Source organism: Ovis canadensis, chromosome 2, assembly GCF_042477335.2.
Source record: "Ovis canadensis isolate MfBH-ARS-UI-01 breed Bighorn chromosome 2, ARS-UI_OviCan_v2, whole genome shotgun sequence".
Lineage (NCBI taxonomy): Eukaryota > Metazoa > Chordata > Mammalia > Artiodactyla > Bovidae > Ovis > Ovis canadensis.
Window position 1 is genome coordinate 86,685,454 of NC_091246.1, and position 23,655 is coordinate 86,709,108.

At 42.7% G+C, this 23,655-nt stretch overlaps 1 protein-coding gene and 1 non-coding gene across 2 annotated transcripts in view; both read left to right on the forward strand.

The window, feature by feature from the left end:
- Nucleotides 1-23,655, forward strand: part of SH3GL2 (SH3 domain containing GRB2 like 2, endophilin A1) — a 223,607-nt gene that overhangs the window by 193,359 nt on the left and 6,593 nt on the right. Inside the window, exons 4-6 of the mRNA XM_069576632.1 lie at nucleotides 17,102-17,245; nucleotides 19,620-19,753; nucleotides 21,562-21,720. Of these exons, the coding sequence (XP_069432733.1) occupies nucleotides 17,102-17,245; nucleotides 19,620-19,753; nucleotides 21,562-21,720 (437 nt within the window). The remainder of the gene's footprint in view (nucleotides 1-17,101; nucleotides 17,246-19,619; nucleotides 19,754-21,561; nucleotides 21,721-23,655) is intronic.
- LOC138434828 (U6 spliceosomal RNA) lies at nucleotides 14,873-14,979 on the forward strand. The gene has a single exon (XR_011254906.1). It is a non-coding gene; the product is annotated as a U6 spliceosomal RNA (small nuclear RNA).

Genomic DNA, 23,655 nt, shown 5'->3' on the forward strand with positions numbered 1-23,655 from the left:
TGCAGCCCTGCCTCAGGGTATCTCAGGTGCTTACCCAGCAATTCCTCCACAGACAAGGCCTCCAGGGAAAAGTCCCACTACAAGACCCTCCCCACAGCAATCTCTTAGTTCTGTCTGCTCTGAAAACCTGATGAAGCAGAGGCTCATGATGCTAGTCCACGAAGGACTGTGTACTTTTCAAATAGCAGGAACCATTCTCTGCTCCTGGGATGTAATTGCCTGCCTTCCCAGGACACACTGTGAGACTTCTGCTGGTACCTTCTAACACCCAGTGTGGAGGTGGGAGATGTTCGCTGTCCCATCTCATGGGTTCTTAGGGATGCTGGCTGCATATCACAGCTCTGTTTTAAAACACCTCCCTGCTGCTTCCCACTCTGCAGGGGCAAACAGAGCTTTGCTACCATGGAAAGAAGTGTTTTATAAATACCATTATTTGGGTTGAGAGTAGCATGCTTCCTTGGTACAGCTGCATATTTGTATAAATCAGTAGAAAAAAACATACTCTTTCCTTTCCTCAATACCTTCTAACACTTAACCCCCCCCAAAAAATAAGAAAACCTGCAAATGTTTGAAGATATTTGGCTAAGTCCTAATTACCATATAAATCTTTTGCCCTTTTAATAATTGTTAGTGTGCAAGACTGGGGAACACATTGCTCACAGTGCAGGGAGCATCAGAGGGTTCATCTCAGACATGCAGACATTCTGAGATTTTATCTGGAAAAATTAGGCCATTATACACAATCATCACAAGTTGCTAACATGAAATATATGCCAAAGTGTTACTTATTACATACATTTTATTGCAAGTATTAAGTCTCAAGTCTAACTTAGTGTGATTTGGGGATTGATGTTCCTATTCCGATTGTCATCTCTCTAAAAGACTTTACAAATGTAGTTGATACAATCCAGACTTAATTTTTTGTTCCAACTAAAGATATCATTGAGCTTTGATAAATAATAAGGAGGTAAATAGAAAGCTCTTGGTGGACCTTTTCATGCAGTGGTCGTCATCTACATTTTTTCCCCTGCCAAAGTGGGGAAAGGGAGCAAAGGAACTAACATTGAGCTGAGTCCCTGCTTTGATTACACTTATCGCCTCATTTCACCATCACTACACTTCTGTCACCAAGTATTAATATCTCTCGCTTTACCCAGGCACGGTGAGGGTGAGGTCAGCTTGCTCTTCTCAGAAAAGCTGCAGTCTGAACCCTGTCCCTGTATTCCTTTGACAACATGTGTCCTTGCACTAATTAGTAGGCAGTGGTAATAGATTTCATCACAGGAAAATGCGGGTTCAATTTTTTTATCTTCAAAAAGAGGCTGTATTTTCATATCTAAATATATCACTTTGATCCTCTTGATTTTACCAGTGTTCATTCACAGTATCTGTTGTATTTAGTAATTAATTTCCATAATGAAATCTATTAACTTTCTACAATAAGGGAGAGTAAATTACCTTGAGACCCATACACATAAACCATATCATTAGGAAAGAGTCTGGCTGTTGTTTTCATTCTTGTAGAAACAAAACAGAGTAAAGAAGGGGTTAAAAATAGAACAAAGTTGAAATCTTTATATTGGAGGTTTAAAGTAAGACTTACTGGTTTTGATCTTCGCGATGGTTTTGCAAAGGACAAGTTTCTTTGGTTTTGAAATTTTACACTGAGGCTCTGTGTACACTGGGATAGATACCATGTACTTATTTACAAGTGACCTGGTTCACTTATCCTAATGGATTCAAGGACATGTAAAAGATATTGTTAGATCTGAAAGGCATTATGAAAATCAGGTAAGACTGAAAATCAGTTTTCTCAGGTTCAAGGTGAGGAAGCAGAGGTCCAAAGTTTAGGTGGCTCATCCAAGGTCACACAGGTGGAAAGATCGCCAGTTTCTTCACTCTGGGGCAGTGCTCATCTTACTTCCTGAATCACAGCAAGTATCACACGCCCCTCACCTCTGCATTTTAAAACAGCTAACACGTGTAAATATAGCTGGAGCTCTGCGTCTTGCTGCTGACATGTCTTAATTTGACCTATTTTAATGAAGAAGTAACAGAGCAGCCAGAGTCGGAGTGGCATTATGGGAGGACACTTGGCTTTTGAGACACAGCTAGGGTTCGGTTTGTCCTCAGCTTCTTGTTGCTTCATGTCCTTGGGTGACTGTATCATTTCTTTCTGCTTCGTTTTCCTTATCTGGAAAATGAGAGAAGCCAAAGCTGTCTCTTGTGTTTGGGGGAGAATTAAAGAGATTATGTATGTGAATTACACGTAGTAGATGTTACTGAAATGATAGCTATGGGATGAAATGTCATCGTGATCTTCAGTTGTTCAAAGATATTTCAGGGATTTTTCTAAATTTTCAGAACAGATGGTAGCATTTATGAAGACTAGTACAAATTATTGAGCATTTGTCTGATAAAACTCTCTGCTCTTTGAGGCAGCTTGATTTGTTTTCTGTAATGTAGGTAGAGATGAGAAAGGAAGTCAGTCCTTTGAAGAAGTGAAAGGCTTCCAGAAAATTTATTCCCTGGTGGATGCTAAATCCATTAGGTTTCCCCCTCTGTCAGAAGACAAGGATGTGGCTTGGAATTTTGTGGCCACATCTTCTGCCTGAGTGTGTCAGCTGCCTTCATCAGCACTAGCCAGGGTGGGGGTGGCTTTTTTTCTTCCCTGTTGTGACAGACACCCTGTCAATATGTTTTCTAATTTGGAATATCCCAGTTGAATAGAGGAAGACACTACTCTTGAGAGCATTCTACAGAAGTTTAAAACAGATTGTACTTTTTATGATTTATGAAAGGTTTCTTTGTAAACACTCCTGTCATGATCATTTGGTGGGAGGAGAAAGATGAGGTGCAGACTCTGCCCTCCCTGTCCCCTGCAGTGAGCACTCATGTTCACCACCCTGCTTGCCTTCAGTCCCTTACCTGTGCTCATGTTTGTGCTGGGACTCTTCATTCCCCTCCCTGTTCCAAAGAGACTGCTTATTTCCAGAGCTACAGAAAAGAGCACTCCATCTTCTGCCATCTCTTTCTTTGGGACCAAACCCCTTTAGAACACACCACATTTTCTTGTCCTCACAAGAAAGGAGGTCCACTTTGGGGTCCACTTGGGGTCCACTTGGCCTGACAGTTCATGAAACCTTTCTAGAAAAGCAATCTCTGCAAGGTTTAATATCTGTCAAAACCTCAGTGCTCATGAGTGTGCTGCATGCTGTTTCAGAGCTGGAGAAGGAAAACTACTGTGCTTTTTCTGTGCTCTGCCTGCAGACACTTCTGACACTAGATGCGTTTGTGTATGTTTTTGTCTCCACACCAGCCAATTCTCTGACTACCCGGGATCATACAGTTCAACTCAGCTCCAGCTCTGTCCATCTAGAGTTGGCATCAGATAAGCTAAGGACTCAGTCCTCCCACAAGGCCCCCATTTCAGATGCCAGTCCCAAGCCTGAGCCTCTGGTGCTTCTGACCACCTCTGTGGGCTTGCTGATTTGCTAGAATGACTCCTGGAACTCAGAAAAACACTTGTTTAATGTTTACCCATTTATTATAAAGGATGCAACTGAGGAACAGCCAAATGGAGGAGATGGATAGGGTCAGTGTAGGGAAGAAGCTTCAGTAATTGTGAGAAAATTAGACTGAAGTCACCCAGTTTATGATAGCTTTGTTATAAAAGCCCTCGGAAAATAATACCAACAATGATAGGATACTTCTTTCAGGTTGCTCCAAAGACTTTGCAGCACTCACTCGGCAGGGGCCTTCCTGAGATCAACCACACAATTTGTCCCATGTGACTTGACAAGGTGTCCCCTGGCACAGCGGTCATTCAGTTCAGTTCAGTTCAGTCGCTTAGTCGCTTATGTCTGACTCTTTGCAACCCCATGGACTGCAGGATACCAGGCTTCCCTGTCCACCACCAACTCCTAGAGCCTACTCAAACTCATGTCCATTGCATCGGTGATGACATCCAACCATCTCATCCTCTGTTATCCCCTTCTCCTCCTACCTTCAATCTTTCCCAGCATCAGGGTCTTTTCCAGTGAGGTGGTTCTTCACATCAGGTGGCCAAAGTATTGGAGCTTAAGCTTCAGTGTCAGTCCTTCCAATGAATATTCAGGACTGATTTCCTTTGGAACTGACTGGTTTGATCTCCTTGCTGTCCAAGGGACTCTCAAGAGTCTTTTCCAACACCACAGTTCAAAAGCAGCAATTCTTTGGTGGTCAGCTTTCTTTATAGTCAAGCTCTCACATCCATACATGACTACTGGAAAAACCATCTCTTTGACTAGATGGGCCTTTGTTGGTAAAGTAATGTCTCTGCTTTTGAATATGCTGTCTAGGTTGGTCATAGCTTTTCTTCCAAAGAGTAAGCATCTTTTAATTCCATGGCTACAGTAACCATCTGTGGTGATTTGGAGTCCAATTAGGAGAATATTAAAGGAGTAAGCACAGCATGCCAGGAGGGCAGTGTCATGCATTTGCTTCAATGATGGTTCTCCCAGCAGTTTAGAAAGAAGTTAGGGGTTATTTCTGGCTCCTCAAAGGAGTCTAAATTCTGTCTTTGCCTCATAGTAACATAGGAGAACTTGGGCAGATTTTCCTGTCTCCATGAGTCTCTACATCCTCACCTTGTGAATGCAGCTCAGTCCTTTCTCCACATGGGAATGATGCAGTGAGACTCACAGGCTGGTGATGGTTGTGAAGATTAAATTTAAATTGTGTAGGTAAAGCTCCTGGTTGATGATGAATCTAATTAAAGCTACCTACCAAATACATTAAAGCTCAACATTCAGAAAACTAAGATCATGGCATCTGGTCCCATCACTTCATGGGAAATAGATGGGGAAACAGTGGAAACAGTGTCATACTTTATTTTGGGGGGCTCCAAAATCACTGCAGATGGTGATTGCAGCCATGAAATTAAAAGACGCTTAGTCTTTGGAAGGAAAGTTATGACCAGCCTAGATAGCATATTCAAAAGCAGAGACATTACTTTGCCAACAAAGGTCCATCTAGTCAAGGCTATGGTTTTTCCAGTGGTCATGTATGGATGTGGTAGTTGGACTGTGAAGAAGGCTGAGCACTGAAGAATTAATGCTTTTGAAGCGTGGTGTTGGAGAAGACTCTTGAGAGTCCCTTGGACTGCAAGGAGATCCAACCAGTCCATTCTAAAGGAGATCAGTCCTGGGTGTTCTTTGGAAGGAATGATGCTAAAGCTGAAACTCCAATACATTGGCCACCTCATGCAAAGAGTTGACTCATTGGAAAAGACTCTGATGCTGGGAGGGATTGGGGGCAGGAGGAGAAGGGGACGACAGAGGATGAGATGGCTGGATGGCATTACCGACTCGATGGACATGAGTTTGGGTGAACTCCGGGAGTTGATGATGGACAGGAAGGCCTGGCGTGCTGTGATTCATGGGGTCACAAAGAGTCGGACACATCTGAGCGACTGAACTGAACTGAACCAAATATATTTGTTATTCTCACCTACCAAATATAAAACCAGATGAAGAAGAAAACTTGTAGAATTTTGTTTAATCTTGATTTGGGGTGAATTTTCTTCCCCTTCTCCCTTTTATCTAATGGCCTATCCTTCAAGATTCCAGGTGTTTCCTTCTTTATTATAACTGAATAATATTCCATGTTATGAATGTATGTATATATACCAAAAGAATTGTATGATCTCACTTATATATGAAATCTAAAGAAACCAGACTCATAGAAACAGAGATCAGATTATTGCCAGAGGTGGGGGGTGGGAAAAAAAGTATTAGTCACTCAGTCCTGACACTTTTGCAACCCCATGGACTGTAGCCTGCCAGGCTTCTCTATCCATGGGATTCTCTAGTCAAGAATACTGGAGTGGGTTGCTATTCCCTTCTGCAGGGGATCTTCCCAACCCAGGGATTTAACCTGGCCAAGGTACAAACTTTTGGTTATAAGTTCTAAGGATGTAATGTATAGCGTGATAACCATAGTTAACAGTACCACGTGATTTAAATTCTGTATTTCAATACCATATTGAAAGTTGCTAAGAGAGTTGGGTGTCCTTAAGGTTCTTGTAAGAAGAAAAAATTTGTGACTGTGTGAGGACACATATTCCTGTAGTGATCATTCATGTGTATATCAAATTATTATGTTGTATACCTTGAACCTATTCAGTGTTATAGGCCAAGTATATCTCAGTAAAACTGGGAAAGAAAAAAAAAAAAAGATTCCAGGTATTTCAGATAATCTACCATCTTTGGGGCTTAAGACCCATGTATTTAGTTGTATGTTTGGTCCAATCTTGTGGATATTCTGTTAGACTTTGTATTTGCTGAAATTGAAACACCTCTATACATCCTCCCCCAAGTCTCCCCAAAATCATGTCAAATTTTTATCATCTCCTAGCCAGGTATTCAGTCTAGAGATTGGAATGCAGTGTATTCTCAAACTTGGTGTGTGTTAGAATCACCTACTGCTGCTGCTGCTGCTGCTAAGTCACTTTAGTCGTGTGCAACCCTGTGCGACCCCATAGACAGCAGCCTACCAGGCTCCCCTGTCCCTGGGATTCTCCAGGCAAAAATACTGGAGTGGGTTGCCATTTCCTTCTCCAGTGCATGAAAGTGAAGTCGCTCAGTCGTGTCCGACTCTCAGCGACCCCATGGACTGCAGCCTACCAGGCTCCTCCGTCCATGGGATTTTCCAGGCAAGAGTACTGGAGTGGGGTGCCAGAATCACCTAAGGGATTTTAAAAACTATAGATGGTTAGACCAATTACTCAGACATCTGAGAGTAGGACACAGGCATCAAGGTGTTTTTTTTCCCCCCCCGAGCTTTTTACTGATCTACAGTGTAAGAAAGTATAGTGCTCAGATCCTAAGTGTATGGCTCAGTGAATTATTGCAAACTGATACTGTCATAACGCTACCTAGTTTAAGAAACTGCTCACTGCTGGCCTCCCACGAGTGCCCGTCAGATGCAAACTGCCCTGACCTCTAATGCCACACAGTTCTTTCAGTTTCAGAGTGTTGCTTTAATGGAATCATGAAGCATGCACTCTGCAGCTCTGGCTCCTTTTGCTCACCTGTGTATTTGTCTTTGCTGTGCATAGGTGCAGTTCTTTCATTCCCGTTGCTGTTCCATTGTGAGAATAGAGCACAATTTTTTTATCTGTTTTCTCACTGACACACATTTGGGTGTTCCTATTTTCTGGCTACTTTGAATAGCCCATTTTTGTACATGTCTCTTATACACATTTCTGATAGATATATGCCTTTAAGTAGAATTGCCGAGGCATAGGGTATCTTTTCAGCTTTTGTAGATAGATATTGCTAAGTTGTTTTCCAAAATGTTCTCCCAGTTCTTACTCCCACCAGCAAAACTTGAGAGTTCCGGTTGTTCTACATCCTCTGAACACTTGATATTTTTTTATTTTTTCAGTTTTTTTCTGCTTTAACCATTACTGTGGTTACAATGTGGTTTTATTTGCATTGCCAGAATAATGAAGTCAAGCCCCTTTCAGATGCTTATTAGACATTTGAATATCTTCTTTTGTGATCTGTCTGTTCAAACTTCTTGCCCATTTAAAAAACTGGATTATCTTTTTCTTAATGATTTATAGGAGTTTTTTTTTCCCTTTTAATGTTTTGGATACATGTCCTGTTTTGAATACGTGTATTGTGAGTATCTTAACTCATTTTTCTTGGTTGCCTTTTAATTCTTTCTGTTGATTTCTTTTGAATAGAAATACTCAATTTTAACATAGGCCAATTTAGAAATACTTTTCTTTATGACAAAGTGTTTTTGTGCCCTGTTTTAAGATATCTTTGCTTACTCTACAGGTCAGGAATGTGTTCTCCTATATCATTTTGTAAAGGTTGTACTGTGTGTTGGGGTCCATAATTAGATCTGCAGAATTAATTTCACATATAGTGTGAGGTGGAGTTAAGAGTCACGGTTTTTTGTTATGGAATCTAGTTGACCCAGTACCACCTTTGAAGGAATCACTAGTTTAAAAACCTCCTCAGGCAATTCTAATGGGCAGCCATCCTTTGCCCTAACACCAGCCTAAATGCCCCTCTTCCTCTTCACACTTAATCAATTACCTGGTCCTGTTAGTGCTACCCACCGCAGGACTTTAAAGTTCACTTCCGTACCCCTTTCTGTTTCCTTAGGACTCATCTGTTAAATTACAGTTTTCTAATGGGTCTCCCTGCTTCCAGTGGCTTCCCATTTGGGGAAGACCCTTCCCACATCCCACTTTTCCTGCAATGATGATGGGAATCTTTTCCCCCAAATCTAAATGTAATTTGATTTGAATTAAAGCCCTTTTGACTGTCTAGATGTTAAATAACTCTCTGTCAGCAGCCTTCGATAGGAGAATCTCAGCTCCTTAGCTTGCAGTTCAGGGCCCTTCACTACCTGGTTCCTACTCACCTTGTTCTTTGACCCTGCACCTCAGCCACAGACACTTTGGAGTTTCCAGATGCGCCAGGTATTTCCATATGCCTTTGCTCACACTCTCTAGATGCCTAGAGTGGCTGTTCCCATCCCACTGCCTCTACAGCTGACTCCTCCAGAAACCCAGCTGGATTGTCACCTGTTTCCCAAGTCTCCCCAGCCTTAATTTTCTAGCAGAGTTCATTGCTCTATCCTGTGATGTGAATATGTTGTGTCTTTATTCACAATATACTCTGAATCTGCCTCAAATCACAGTGAGTAGAGCGTGCTGTCACTTTCCAACTAGACGATAAGCTCATGAGGACAGAGACTGGACCTTATTTCTCTTAGAGTCTCTCTGTCATAGTCCTGTTCAGACAATAAATGTTTTGTTCATTTAATTAGTGGAAAAAAATCTTTAGAAAGCTGATTTTTAGGAAATACCTCTTCAATCAGGGCTTCCCTGATAGCTCAGTTGGTAAAGAATCCACCTGCATTGCAGGAGACCCTGGTTCGATTCCTGGGTCAGGAAGATCCCCTGGAGAAGAGAAAGGCTTCCCACTCCAGTATCTGGCCTGGAGAATTCCATGGGGTTGCGAAGAGTCGAACACGACTGAGTGAGTTTCATTTTCACTTCACTCAGGGAGTACAAATTCATAATTTTTCTGTAATGGGGGATACATAATTGTTTCCAGTTCCCCTATGTATTGATTTTTATTGATTTTTTTTATCCCCTTAGGGCTTATAATTTAACATAGGAGCCCTCTTTTCTTGGAAAAAAATGAGAGCCTCTGTCTTGATTTCGGGAGATTGTGTGATCAGCTTCTTACCATTTTCCCATAAAGCAGCATTTCATGGTGTAGTTGAGAGATGACTTGCTTCCTGAGACCCGGTTTTAATAATAAGAGGGAATAGGAAATGAGGTCCCACCCTTCTGCACTTTAAAGAATGGAGTCAGGAGACATGAAAAGACCCAGCAGCTTCGGAAATGTTAAAATCTGGTTGTATGTAAGGGAAACATCAGCCAGATTGCCATCAACATGACCTGCTCTCCCAAATCATCCTTTCAGATCTCAGAGTTTTTGCATAGTTAGATCTTATCAGCAGCCTTTCACTCTGTTCAGAGCACAATAGGAAACTGTTGTGCTTTTGAACAGGGAAGTCTTAGTTCTAAGGATTAGAAAAAATGATGTATACAGAAAATGATATAAAAAGTCAGAATTTTAAAATAAAATTATTCAGCCCACAGTCAGTAAGTGCGTGCCTGCTGTATGTTTGGCCCTGTGCTAGAATTCAGTAGGATGTAGTTTCTCAGCTTGTAGCAGCAAACAGACATGCAGAAGAGAGAGACACAAAGTATCATGTGAGCTATCAGTGTATATACAGGGCATGGTGGAGATATAAAATGAGGGAAGGGTCACGTCTACTCAGAGGCAACAGAGGTAAAGGGTAATTGGGAAAGACTGTAGAAAAGGTGTGCCTGGTATTGTGTTGAGCAAATAGAGAGGGAGGGTCATTCTAAGAAGACGGACAGTCCTAGCAACTTAAGAAAACTGCTGAAGTTTCCTGTGGCTGAAGGCTTTCTTGGAGAATTCTTCTGTCTAAGAAGAATCACTTTATGTAGAGATCTTGGAAAAGTTTTAGTAATTATCCAACTGTCTTCTTTTTTTTTCACCTTTTTTATCAGTGAAGAACCTGAGACTCAGAGAGGTAAAGTAACTCACACAAAATCCCACAGGGAACTTACTGGCATGTCTGATATTCATAACAATAGGCAACATGTATTGAATATTTATCATGTACCAACATTGTGACATACATTATATCATCTAATCCTTACATCATCCTAACCCAAGAATGGGGAAGTACTGTTTTACCGATGAGGAAACTAAGGCCCAAAGCATCCAACAAGAAATATAGCCAGGACTTGGACTCAGACAATCTGACTCCAAAGTCTGTGTCTTAATCCTACCTTGTTAAACTGACTGTCCTTTCTGGTGTTCTCAATTCAGTTCAGTTCAGTTCAGTTCAGTCACTCAGTCACCAGCTCTTTGTGACCTCATGAACCGCAGCATGCCAGGCCTCCCTGTCCATCACCAACTGCTGGAGCCTACCCAGACTCATGTCCGTTGAGTCGGTGATGCCATTCAACCATCTCATCCTCTGTCATCCCCTTCTCCTCCTTCTCTCAATCTTTCCCAGCATCAGGGTCTTTTCAAATGAGTCAGCTCTTTACGTCAGGTGGCCAGAGTGTTGGAGTTTCAGCTTCAACATCAGTCCTTCCGATGAACACCCAGGACTGATCTCCTTTAGGATGGACTGGTTGGATCTCCTTGCAGTCCAAGGGACTCTCGAGAGTCTTCTCCAACACCACAGTTCAAAAGCATTAATTCTTTGGTGCTCAGCTTTCTTTATAGTCCAGCTCTCACATCCATACATGACTATTGGAAAAGTTCTTCCCACTATTAGCAGCTAACTCCCACCTACAGTTGTTTTCTTTTATGTCTGTCCTGAAAACAGAGTTGCAGAATTGAAATATTTATGGTCATTTTTATTGACTTATTTTCAGGGCTCTATCAAGAATCAGTTCAGTTCAGTTCAGTTCAGTTCAGTCGCTCAGTCATGTCCGACTCTTTGCAACCCCATGAATTGCAGCACGCCAGGCCTCCCTGTCCATCACCATCTCCCGGAGTTCACTCAGACTCACATCCATCGAGTCCGTGATGCCATCCAGCCATCTCATCCTGGGTCATCCCCTTCTCCTCCTGCCCCCAATCTCTCCCAGCATCAGGGTCTTTTCCAGTGAGTCAACTCTTCGCATGAGGTGTCCAAAGTACTGGAGCTTCAGCTTTAGCATCATTCCTTCCAAAGAAATCCCAGGGTTGATCTCCTTCAGAATGGACTGGTTGGATCTTCTTGCACTCCAAGGGACCTTCAAGAGTCTTCTCCAACACCACAGTTCAAATGCATCAATTCTTCGGCACTCAGCCTTCTTCCCAGTCCAACTCTCACATCCATACATGACCACAGGGAAAATCCATAGCCTTGACTAGGCAGACCTTGGTCGGCAAAGCAATGTCTCTGCTTTTGAATATACTATCTAGGTTGCTTATAACTTTTCTTCCAAGGAGTAAGCATCTTTTAATTTCATGGCTGCAGTCACCATCTGCAGTGATTTTGGAGCCCCCCCCAAAATAAAGTCTGACACTGTTTCTACTGTTTCCCCATCTATTTCCCATGAGAGATCATAAATTCTTGTTAGTTTAGATATTAGACCATCAGCCACTGCATTCGTCAGAATTCAGTAAGGGAAGCAAAGCCATAGTGGTTACTATGGGCTAAGACTTTTATTAAAGGAACTAGAGCTTATATAGTTGTAGAAAGAGCTGGGTAAGTAAAGGTAAAAAAGGTGGGGTTAAGGATCAGAGAAAGTTCACTGACCAGCCCTGACCCAGGCAAATAAACTTCTGGGACTCTGGAGGGTGGGCAGGCCCAGCTCTGGAAGCAACACTGCAAAGGGCAGCTGGCATGGAAGGAAAGCTGTGGAAGCTGGTTGGCTCTTTAAGGTCACCCCCTCTGTGAGTTTGCAGCACAGTCTTGTGGTGGGCCTGAGGGCACTCTTGGTCACCAGAATCAACATTCTCAACATTTGAGAAGAGCAAAATCACTGCAGATGGTGACTGCAGCCATGAAACTAAAAGACGCTTACTCCTTGGAAGAAAAGTTATGACCAACCTAGGTAGCATATTCAAAAGTAGAGACATTACTTTGCCGACTAAGGTCCATCTAGTCAAGGCTATAGTTTTCCTGTGGTCATGTATGGATGTGAGAGTTGGACTGTGAAGAGGGCTGAGTGCCGAAGAATTGATGCTTTTGAACTGTGGTGTTGGAGAAGACTCTTGAGAGTCCCTTGGACTGCAAGGAGATCCAACAAGTCCATTCTAAAGGAGATCAGCCCTGAGATTTCTTTGGAAGGAATGATGCTAAAGCTGAAACTCCAATACTTTGGCCACCTCACACGAAGAGTTGACTCATTGGAAAAGACCCTGATGCTGGGAGGGATTGGGGGCAGGAGGAGAAGGGGACGACCCAGGATGAGATGGCTGGATGGCATCACTGACTCGATGGACGTGAATCTGAGTGAACTCTGGGAGTTGGTGATGGACAGGGAGGGCTGGCGTGCTGTGATTCATGGGGTCACAAAGAGTCGGACACGACTGAGCGACTGGACTGAACTGAGGCACAGAGTATGACCTCGAGGACATGGTGGAACTGGGGTTCATCCGAGGCTCACATGCATGGCTGCTGCTTCACTGTTGCCTCCCAGATCTCGTACAGCCTCACTCTGGAGCAGCTCTAGCTTGGAAACATGCAGGGAAGGGGCTCTGGGAAATATAGTTTCCCCTACAACCCGGTTGTTGGTGGGACACTACACACACACACACACTCACACCTAGGAAAAGGACATGGAAGGTAGAAAGCGGTGCCTTCGCCTGTCCCCAGTGCCTGTGGAGTGTGTGTGTGCTAGTTGCTCTTGTGGCTGTTTATCACTGAATCCTGATAACTGCTTTCAGAAAGAATTGATGCTCAGGGATACATATCTAGCAAGATTTGAAGCCTGGATTTTTTTCCTTTGTTCGAATGAGCCAAAACTAATGTGTATTTTAATGTAGTATGCTGCTTTTCATGAGAGACAAGATGTAATGGTTTGTTTTCCTGTTCATTTGAATTAATAAGTGAATTTTTAAAAATTTAGATTTAGCAGAAGTTCTGGGTTTTCCACATTCCAGTTAGTTACCATGCTAGTTACTCAGGAGAGACCGAGCAGTGACTCACAGGGACACCACTTTTAGGTCAGAGGAGAATAAGTCCATCTGGCAGCGTGACGAGAGCTTCTGTTTTACTCTCAGCAGAGCTTTGACTTCCCTTCGGCTGTGCCCAGAATTAAAAAGCGCGTCAAGGGATGCTGCAGATGATGCTTTAGAGTCAGGAGCTGATTTGATCGAGCTTTGGCTGCCCCTGTTTCCCTTCCTGAAAAGATAATCTGGATTTTTGAGAACAAAAAAGAAACTGCCCTCCCCACCCCCTTTCTTAGCAGAAGGCAAAGCAGTGGACACCCTCTGGGGGATGCATCAGCCTTTCTGATCACCCTGATGTCACTTCCTTCTGTTTCAGTTCGCCCGATGCCTTTTCTTCCAGAAATCACCTACCTATGGACTCACTGAGACCTTGCCTCTGAGGGTTTTTTCTTGATGGCATTTCACCTGTTAATCCTCATGAACTTCTCTCTTCCTAGCCAATTCTCTTTGCTCCACTGAATATAGTTTTCAGTAGAACTTTTTAGTGGAAAGACTCATGAGGTTAGAGCAGTGCCCGGACTATAAAGATACTGTGAGTATTGTTTATCCAGTTCCACAACTAAATTAGGTCTCCTGCTGGAAAAGGAAGTGGGAAATATGTTAAATTTAGTTCTTCATAATGGAAGTAATATATGCTCATATTATTAAAATATAAAATGTTTTTTTAAAGCTTTTAAAAATAAGCATATTTAGTTCTTTTTGGCTATACTGGGTCTTAATTTCTGTGCACAGGCTTTCTCTATTTGTGGTGAGCAGCATCTGCTTATGAAAACCACTGCCATGATCATCTATGAATTTCCAAGGTAGTCTGTTTATGCATTTATTCTTTCCTTCAGCAGTCAGGGTTACACATCTGCTGCGTGTACAGCTTCATTCTAATCCTGTCTAGAAGATATGCAGAGCAACATACCAGTATCCTGCTCTCATGGGTCAGGGGAGAAGTTGCTATTAAGAAGCTGTTTCTGCAATAAATTTAGTGGGGGCAGCTTGAACTAGAATAGTGAAGGTGGGAGAGTAAAGATGGGGGCCTAGTTACAGAGATGGTAACGATTTGAAAGAAAAACTAAAGGTATGGCAAACATAAAGATAATATGAAGAAGAGGAGTTAGGTCCCTCTAGAAGACCAGAGACGGAGAAGTCGATGGCACCCCACTCCAGTACTCTTGCCTGGAAAATCCCATGGACGGAGGAGCCTGGTGGGCTGTAGTCCATGGGGTCGCTAGTAGTCGGACACGACTGAGTGACTTCACTTTCACTTTTCACTTTCATGCATTGGAGAAGGAAATGGCAACTCACTCCAGTGTTCTTGCCTGGAGAATCCCAGGGTCAGGGGAGCCTGGTGGGCTGCCATCTCTGGGGTCACACAGAGTCGGACATGACTGAAGTGACTCAGCAGCAGCAGCGTCAGAAGACAAGAGAAGGGTGCCTAGGAGCACATCCAACTTGGTGATGCTATCTAGACTGAGATTATAGGAATTCTAGTGTCTTCAATTTGTAATTTCTAGGCTTCCTCTCTGTTTCTTAAAGTACTGCTTTTAAAAATCATTTAAAAACACTTATGTTAACACTTAAAAATGGTTAATTTAGTGCTCACTTTAGTAGCATATGTACTAAAATTTGAACAACACAGAAAAGATCAGCATGGCCCTTATGCAAGGATGACATGCAAATTTGTGAAGCAAAAAAAAAAAAAAAAAAGTTAGAGATCTGATGGTGTTTTTCAAGAACACAGAGGCTTACTAATCCAAGAGTCTTAAAAATACTTAACAGTTGTGAATAAATTTAAAAGCCCATTTCTCCAAATATATGGATCACTAGGTAAATATTTTCATTTGAAGAAATAGATAAACTAACAGAACATGGTTTTTGTTCCCCCTTCACATGAAAATGTAGAACATATTTAAGATGTTCTTAAGTACTTAGTGGAAGAATAAAGTTCTTCACAACTGTACAACATTCAAAATGATGAATCTGGAAATCAGCCACAGTATATTTACACTATTACAATTACTTCAGGTAATTACTTACCAGAAGACAGCTCTCAGCAGAACCAAGATGTACGCACAAATCAGTAACCAGCTTTCCTAAAAGGAATGAATCTTCAGAGTGTAAAATGGTCAAAACAGGATTTGGAAGGATTAACCACCATGCGTGGCTTCATTGCTCTGTTTGATCTCCATTTGTCTCCTTTCCTTCCATTCATTCGCTCCCTCTTACTGTCTAGCGTCTGCTTAGCTCAGTTTCATCTGTGCTGCTGTTATTCCTTCCCTGTGTTCCCCTGATACCTTGTGTGTGGTGCATCCAGCATATTTGCTGCCACTGTTACGTATCTGATGCCTCCCTATGGTATGAGTACATTGTCAGGGACTCTGTCTTTCCTGGATTTCAAATATGGCTTATTGTAGAAAAATCTTTGAATATAAACTCTAATGATATTATTCCCCCCAAAAAATGTGTTTTCTTATGACATTTTCAATTTTTAAAACTATGTATGATATACTTTTCTATGAGGAGTAAAGAAAATGTGAATTTTATATTCTTATATTTTTCCAGGTACCACCAGGCTTTGTATATTGCTATTAGCAGGACTAACTGCTAATCATGATGTGACTCAAAGTTTAAAGATGCTTCTCTCCCAAAATCTTCTTTGCAGGGCCCACCCATACAGACTACGGTGTTGCTCTATTTTTGTGACTTGCTATAATCTCCCTGCATGACACTTAGTATGTGCACTTCACTCTAATTGCTTTTAAAATAGACGCTACCTTGTAAGCTTTGTTAAGGTAGAGACCATAGGTGTCTTGTTCATTATAATATCCCTGGGACAGGCTTACAAGAGGATCCTCTCATAATAATTCTCCTTGTCTCCAGATTCAACCTTTGAAGCCCAACGTTTAAATAAAACCCTATTTGAACCTAATGTTCAAGATGAAATGTTAGCCACTAAATATTGGAAGTATATGCATTAGCTGGGATTCTGTAAGGGGTTGCCACGCAGATGGAATCCTACATTAATATACAGTCCCAACTCTGATAATGAACCTGAGAAACCATAGCATCAAGTTAATCATTGGGTCTAACAGTGTCCTAATAAAGCTGTTTCTTCCATGAAAACTGGATTTACCTTCTAGGCACTTCACCTATAAAAATAAAAGCAAAAAAGAAATTGAAATGCTGTCTTTGTGGCACAAAACTAATTTTCCGAAGCAGTTATGTTCAAGGGAAGTAATTAAGTCTTTTTAATGAACACAATATTTCTGTTCTTCATGGGTCTGTTTACTGTCAGAATCTTAGTGAAGAAGTGATTTTGCAAATAGTTCTGTTTTATACGTGGTCTAAGTGAAACATGGCAGAAGGCCCACGTTGCAAGAATTAACAATGAATTTCCTACTTCAGTCCATAGGCTCCTAGAATTGAAATATAAAAGCAGAATCCTAGAACTTAGAGGCCACATAACCCCATGGTTTTTAAGTGCTTTCCCAGGTCCACAGAAGAACTGCATGGCCACAGCAGTGAGAAGAGATGGGAAGATGGGCAGGAGGACACAAAGATGGGACCTTCACCTGGAGAGCTTTGCCTTTCCTGCTAATTTCCTCATGAGATTCTGAAAGAAAGGGAGAGTTTAGTGATGAAAAGGGCATGGTTGTGTTTTATCTGCGGACCAGCTTGTACATATAGATAAAGACATTGGTGAAGGTACAATTTTCAGTAGCTGAACTGGCTTAGAGTCTGCTCAAGGCCTGATTCTCTACTGAGCCCTGTTTTTCCTACATCACACTGCCTACTTTCGAAGTCTCTGATTTCTTTGCCTGCAGCTTCCAGAGCCAAACTCAGCATGATCAACACCATGTCAAAAATCCGTGGCCAGGAGAAAGGGCCAGGTTACCCCCAGGCAGAGGCGCTGCTGGCAGAGGCCATGCTCAAGTTTGGAAGAGAGCTCGGAGATGACTGCAACTTTGGTAACGTGTGCTTCCTCACATTTTCAGTTATCATTTGTCCTGGGGATCTTAGTGGCACTGAAAAAAAAAAACCCTGCAAGAAATAATTAGGACCATTTCATATTTTGATTCTCAGTTTTGGGTCTTGTACACATGGGCCCCTTATTTGTTTTCAGAGTTGCTTTGTCATTTTTTAGTGTAATTTGTCTTAGAAATTTTATTCACTTTCTTTCTTCCTCATAAGATCCCATCATTACCATAGCTGGCAGACACAGCCAGATGCCTGGATATTTACCACTGTGTGTGTCTGGCAGTGACTGAGCATTGGGGCAGAGGGAACTGTCACACTCAGCAATGGGTCAACACCCCACTTCACAAGCTTTTTCTTAGCTTCTGCTCATCTGTGTAGGGTACCTAATGTGACACCCCTGGTGAATTCCTTTACCTCGCTCTCCTTGGACCCACAGCTGCCATACTAACCACCTTCTGTTTTCACTCCTTCACAATGTGAGGTCACAGCAAATAACTGTCCTTCCTAATTGAGCCCTGCTCTCCCTTCCAAGTTTTTGCTGAATACATTGACCTTAAACAGATCTCCTCCAGGGGAGAGCGAGTACTGGGAACTTCCCTGGCCGTCCAGTGGTTAAGAATCAGTGCTTCCACTGCAGGGGTCATGGGTTTGATCCCTGATCAGGGAACTAAGATCTCACACTCCACGCAGTGTGGCCATAAATAAATAAATAGATGAAAATAAAGAAGGCGCTAGTGGTGAAGAACCACCTGCCAATGCAGGAGATGTAAGAGACATGGGTTCGATCCCTGGGTTGGGAAGATCCCCTGAGGAGGGCATGGCAACCCACTCCAGTATTCTTGCCAGGAGAATCCCAAGGACATAGGAGCCTGCCAGGCTACAGTTCATGGGGTCACAAAGAGTTGGACACAACTGAAGCGACTTAGAATACACACGTGCAAGTACTCATGGAGCGCTTCCCAGGTAGCGCTAGTGGTAAAGAACCCACCTAGCAATGCGGGAGACATAAGACATGAGCTCAATCCCTGGGTCAGGAAGATCCCCTGGAGGAGGGCATGGCAACCCACTCCAGTATTCTTGCCTGGAGAATCCCATGGATAGAGGAGTCTGGCAGGCTGCAGTCCATAGGGTCACAAAGAGTCAGACACGACTGAAGTGACTTAGCACACATGCCCAAGTACTTACAAAGGAGGGTTCAGTTCAGTTGCTCAATCGTGTCCGATTCTTTGCAACCCCATGAACCGTGGCATGCCAGGCCTCCCTGTCCATCACATCCACCCATCTCATCCTCTGCTGTCCCCTTCTTCTCCTGCCCTCAATCTTTCCTAGCATCAGTTCAGTTCAGTTCAGTTGCTCAGTCGTGTCCAACTCTTTGCGACCCCATGAACTGCAACATGCCAGGCCTCCCTGTCCATCACCAATTCCTGGAGTTTACTCAGACTCACGTCCATCAAGTCAGTGATGCCATCCAGCCATCTCATCCTCTGTCGTCCCCTTCTCCTCCTGCCCCCAATCCCTCCCAGCATCAGGGTCTTCTCCAATGAGTCAACTCTTCGCATGAGGTGGCCAAAGTACTGGAGTTTCAGCTTTAGTATCAATCCTTCCAATGAACACCCAGGACTGATCTCCTTTAGAATGGACTTGCAGTCCAAGGGACTCCCAAGAGTCTTCTCCAACACCACAGTTCAAAAGCATCAATTCTTCAGCACTCAGCTTTCTTCACAGTTCAGTTCTCACAACCATACATGACTACTGGAAAAACCATAGCCTTGACTAGATGGACCTTTATTGGCAAAGTAATGTCTCTGCATTTGAATATGCTATCTAGGTTGGTCACAACTTTCCTTCCAAGGAGTAAGCGTCTTTTAATTTCATGGCTGCAATCACCATCTGCAGTGATTTTGGAGCCCAAAAAATAAAGTCAGCCACTGTTTCCACTGTTTCCCCATCTATTTCCCATGAAGTGATGGGACCAGATGCCATGATCTTCGTTTTCTGAATGTTGAGCTTTAAGTCAACTTTTTCGCTCTCCTCTTTCACTTTCATCAAGAGGCTCCTCCAAAGGAGGGTAGGGAGCTTCCAATTCCTTTTCAAAGGAAAAGCAAACTTTTATATTCTCTATTGTAAGGAATGCCAGCCCCTACCCCCAGGGGCATTGAGTCTGTTGTACTCAGTGATATTTCATGAACTGCCTCAGATGGAGAATACATTGATCTCCAGAGGGCATTATATACCGTCTCTTGTCTTCGTTGTCTTCAGAAGACAGGCAGCTGTTCCTGGGTTTGGTCTGTGATGGGCCCTTTTATTGCAAGTGCATTTCATCTTTGTTCTTTAATGTTCAAGGGCTTCCTTATTACCTTGCAGGCCCAGCGCTTGGTGAGGTGGGGGAGGCCATGAGGGAACTCTCGGAGGTCAAGGACTCCTTGGACATGGAAGTGAAGCAGAACTTCATTGACCCCCTTCAGAATCTTCATGACAAAGATCTGAGGGAAATTCAGGTACCTGCTACTAGTTGTTTGGGAACCGGATGTTGGAACTGTACAGATGCAGGTCCTCTTTTTTAAAACTTACCATGCACGTTGTCAACACTGAGCATGTGAACTGTAAAAAATCCAGCATGAAAAATCAAGATAAATGATAAATGTAGTACTTTTTGCCCCACTATTATGACTGTGCCACTCACGAGTATTACATTTAATTTTTCCATGTTTGGTTTTCAAGTTTTTCAAGCATTTTTCTCCAGAAGGATATTCTTTCCCTGACTATACAATTTTATTAATTATTCTCTGTTTTCTGGGATGATTTCAGCCTCTAAAATACCAGCTGTACCAGTTCTTAGCTTGTGTATGCAGTTCTTCTTTTACTTTATAAACTTGTGTTTTCATAATGGTTGTTAGACTTGAGGAAGAATACCCAACTCTCCTTTCTAAAACGTGTAGAACAGTTTAGTTTTTCCAGATAAATAATGTTCAACTGGCTTTAACCTCTAACTGGGTATGTAATGTTTGCTCATCCATTCTTTCAACAGATATCTGTTTAACTTGTCTGAAATTTGATTTTCAGATAAATGAAGTCTCTGCAATCTCTAGCTTAAATCTTCAACCCTGCCATGCTGTTGCTAGGTGGCAGACTCACTCCAAACCTAGCGTGTCTCTCTGATTCCAGTGCTCTGTTTTGCAGCTGACTGCAGGTTCAGACATTTTAAAAGGATATTCCTTCCAAAGGAATAAGCACTTAGTTTGGATCAGGGCATGGGCTGGAGGCAGGGTGTGTGGTGGCAGGAAGGTCAAGGATATTCTTCCTCCCTCCTTCTCCTTCCTTCCCCACTCCCAACTCCATTTTCATTTCCTTCCCTCCCACTCCCTGAACACCCAGGGTCAAGAGAAGTCTAGCACATTTTCCCCACCCATTAATAGGGGGACACTGCAGCTGGTAGGAAAAGAATACTTTGTGGCTTTGCGAAGCTGCTTTCCTGATTGGTTGCTGGAGGCGTTGGGGCAAGGCTGGGCAGTCCCACTCCTGGACTGTATGCATCAGGGGTGATGCAAAGGGGAATTGCTGTGCAGTGTTGGGGGTTAGGTCCTGACGAAGGCCTCTTTCAAGTTAGGTCTTAGGACTCAGTGTCACCATCTGTCAGATGGGAGACTTAAATTAATCCATGATTTTCTAAAGCTGCATCAGTCTGTTAGGGTAAGTGCTGAGACCAAGTTGCCTAGGCCCCGGCCCTGGATATTCTAATTCAGGTGATCAAGAATCTGTAGTTTTAGTAAACATCTTAAGGTGATTCTAATAGACTGGATTACCTCAAAAATAAATCCCTTCCAGCACAAATGTTTTATGATATGAAAAAAGAAGAATACTTTTCTTTCTCACTTCATTTCAAGGAAACCATTTTTCCTCTGCCTTCCCATGAGATACCATTTCCTTGAAGATGGAGACTTGTAAGCCCCATATGCCTGTGCTTTCTAAACCTTCCTAGCTTCCACCCCTAGTCATAGGGTGGAGAGGCATATAGTCCACCTTAGCTTTGACCCAACAGGGGCAGACAATAAAGGGCATCAGTATTTTCCACAATTTCTTCCTTGCTATTAATTATTTTTAAAGGTGTTTCCCAAACATAAATGTCTTAGTCTTTAGAAGCATTTGCCCCCATTGATGTGTGTTTCTTTATTTCTCTGGTGAGGTGATGTTTTAGAATTTAGCCTGTCTTATTTTGGAAGCCAGTAGACATGGTAAGAAGTGAGCTGTAAGTAGTCCTTTTCCATAGGTCCCTTCAAAGCACATTTCTGCCCTTGATTTTTTTCAGCATCATCTGAAGAAGTTGGAGGGGCGACGCCTGGACTTTGATTACAAGAAGAAACGACAAGGCAAAATTCCTGATGAAGAGTTACGTCAAGCTCTGGAGAAATTTGATGAGTCTAAGGAGATTGCTGAGTCAAGCATGTTCAATCTCTTAGAGATGGATGTGAGTGACTCTCCTGTGGTTTTTAATTTAACGTCACCTTTGAGGAACAGGATTAATGTGTTAAAGGGTTATGTAATTTAAAATGTGAGTGACTGATAGTACTATGTGGTGAAAGCTTCAGTAGATGGTTATTTTTTTTTAATAATTTAAAATTATAAAGTAGACTGAGAAATTGTAAAGCTGTTTCTATATTCCTGTAGTTTGCTGTGAGCTTCCCAGATGGTACTAGTGATAAAGAATCCACCTGCCAGTGCAGGAGACACAAGACTCGGGTTCAGTCCCTGGGTCAGGAAGAGGCCCTGCAGTAGATACAGCAACACATTCCGGTGATCTTACATAGAAAAATTCTATGGACAGAGGAGCTGGCAGGCTGCAGTCCATGGGGTAGCAAAGAATCAGATACAAGTGAGCACACACACACACACGACAGCACAACAAAAAGTTCGGTGTAACTAGATTTATGTCTGCTAATAATCTTAAACTACTATAAATAGTAGGGAGATAAAGAATGTTTCAGTTGACATGGGCTTCCCTGGTGGCTCAGATGGTAAAGAATCTGCCTGCAATGCTGGAGACCTGGGTTCAATCCCTGGGTTGGGAAGATCTCCTGGAGAAGGGAATGGCTACCCACTCCAGTATTCTTGCCTGGAGAATTCCATGACAGAGGAGTCTGGCAGGCTACAGTCTATGGCATCACAAAGAGTCAGACACAACTGACTTTCACATTCTGATGACCTATATAAGTCCAATAGTTTAAGCAAATACTCTGTTGAAATGTGAAATGTAAGGCAAATTGACTTCAGATTAAATAAGAAAATCAGTCATTATAGTCAGTAAGTATGTGTCCAATATACATTCAGTTCAGTTCAGTCACTCAGTTATGTCAAACTCTTTGCGACCCCATGGACTGCAGCACACCAGGCTTCCCCATCCATCACCATCTCCCGGAGCTTGCTCAAACTCATGTCCATCGAGTCAGTGATGCCATCCAACCATCTCATCCTCTGTCATCCCCTTCCCCCTCTGCCTTCAGTCTTTCCCAGCATCAGGGTCTCATTCCAGTGAGTCAGTTCTTCACATCAGGTGGCCAAAGTATTGGAGATTCAGCTTCAGCATCAGTCCTTCCAACAAATATTCAGGACTGATTTCCTTTAGGATGGACTGGTTGGATCTCCTTGCAGTCCAAGGGACTCTCAACAGTCTTCTCCAACACCACAGTTCAAAAGCATTGATTCTTCGGTGCCAGCTTCATGTATGGTTAAGATGGTCTATATTTTGAGGTAAAGTTCACCTTTTCTTTCCAAAGGTAATTACAATTAAGGTTGAAGATTGTCACATAGATACTACATTTGGGATATAGGTGAGATAGTTTAAAAGTTGCCTTCACATTTCCAGAATGCTGAATTATTTTGCATGGCTTTAAAATTTGCTTTCTAACCACTTATGTCATAAGACCTGTTAACCAGATTTTCTGTCCTTGCTCATCTTCACCTCTAGCCCCATCAGTTGCTCACCAGCTTCTGCCAAGATATTTACAGAGCCTTTAGGTATTTACCACCCCCCTTGATTGGTGACAGGGGAGGCATGTTGAACATATCCAGACTTCCAGACTCTCCAGGAACATTGCTAGTTTGTGATTATGTAAAACAATGTGTCCATCTACCTACCGAGGAGGAACACCATGAGGGAGAGGGTGACCTGAGTCACAGCATCCCTTCTCTTCACCAAGGACCCAGCCCCACTCCAAAACTCATGGGGTAGCATTGCCTGTATTCACTCAGAGGCCGCTATTCAACTGGATCACAACCCAAGACACAACATGAAGAGTAACCAAGGATGCTCAGAATATTAGAGGTGGCGTGAGCCCAAGGTGTCGCTTAACCCAATCCTTTTACATTGCAGATGAGGGTCAGAGAGAACAAAAGATTTTCTGTC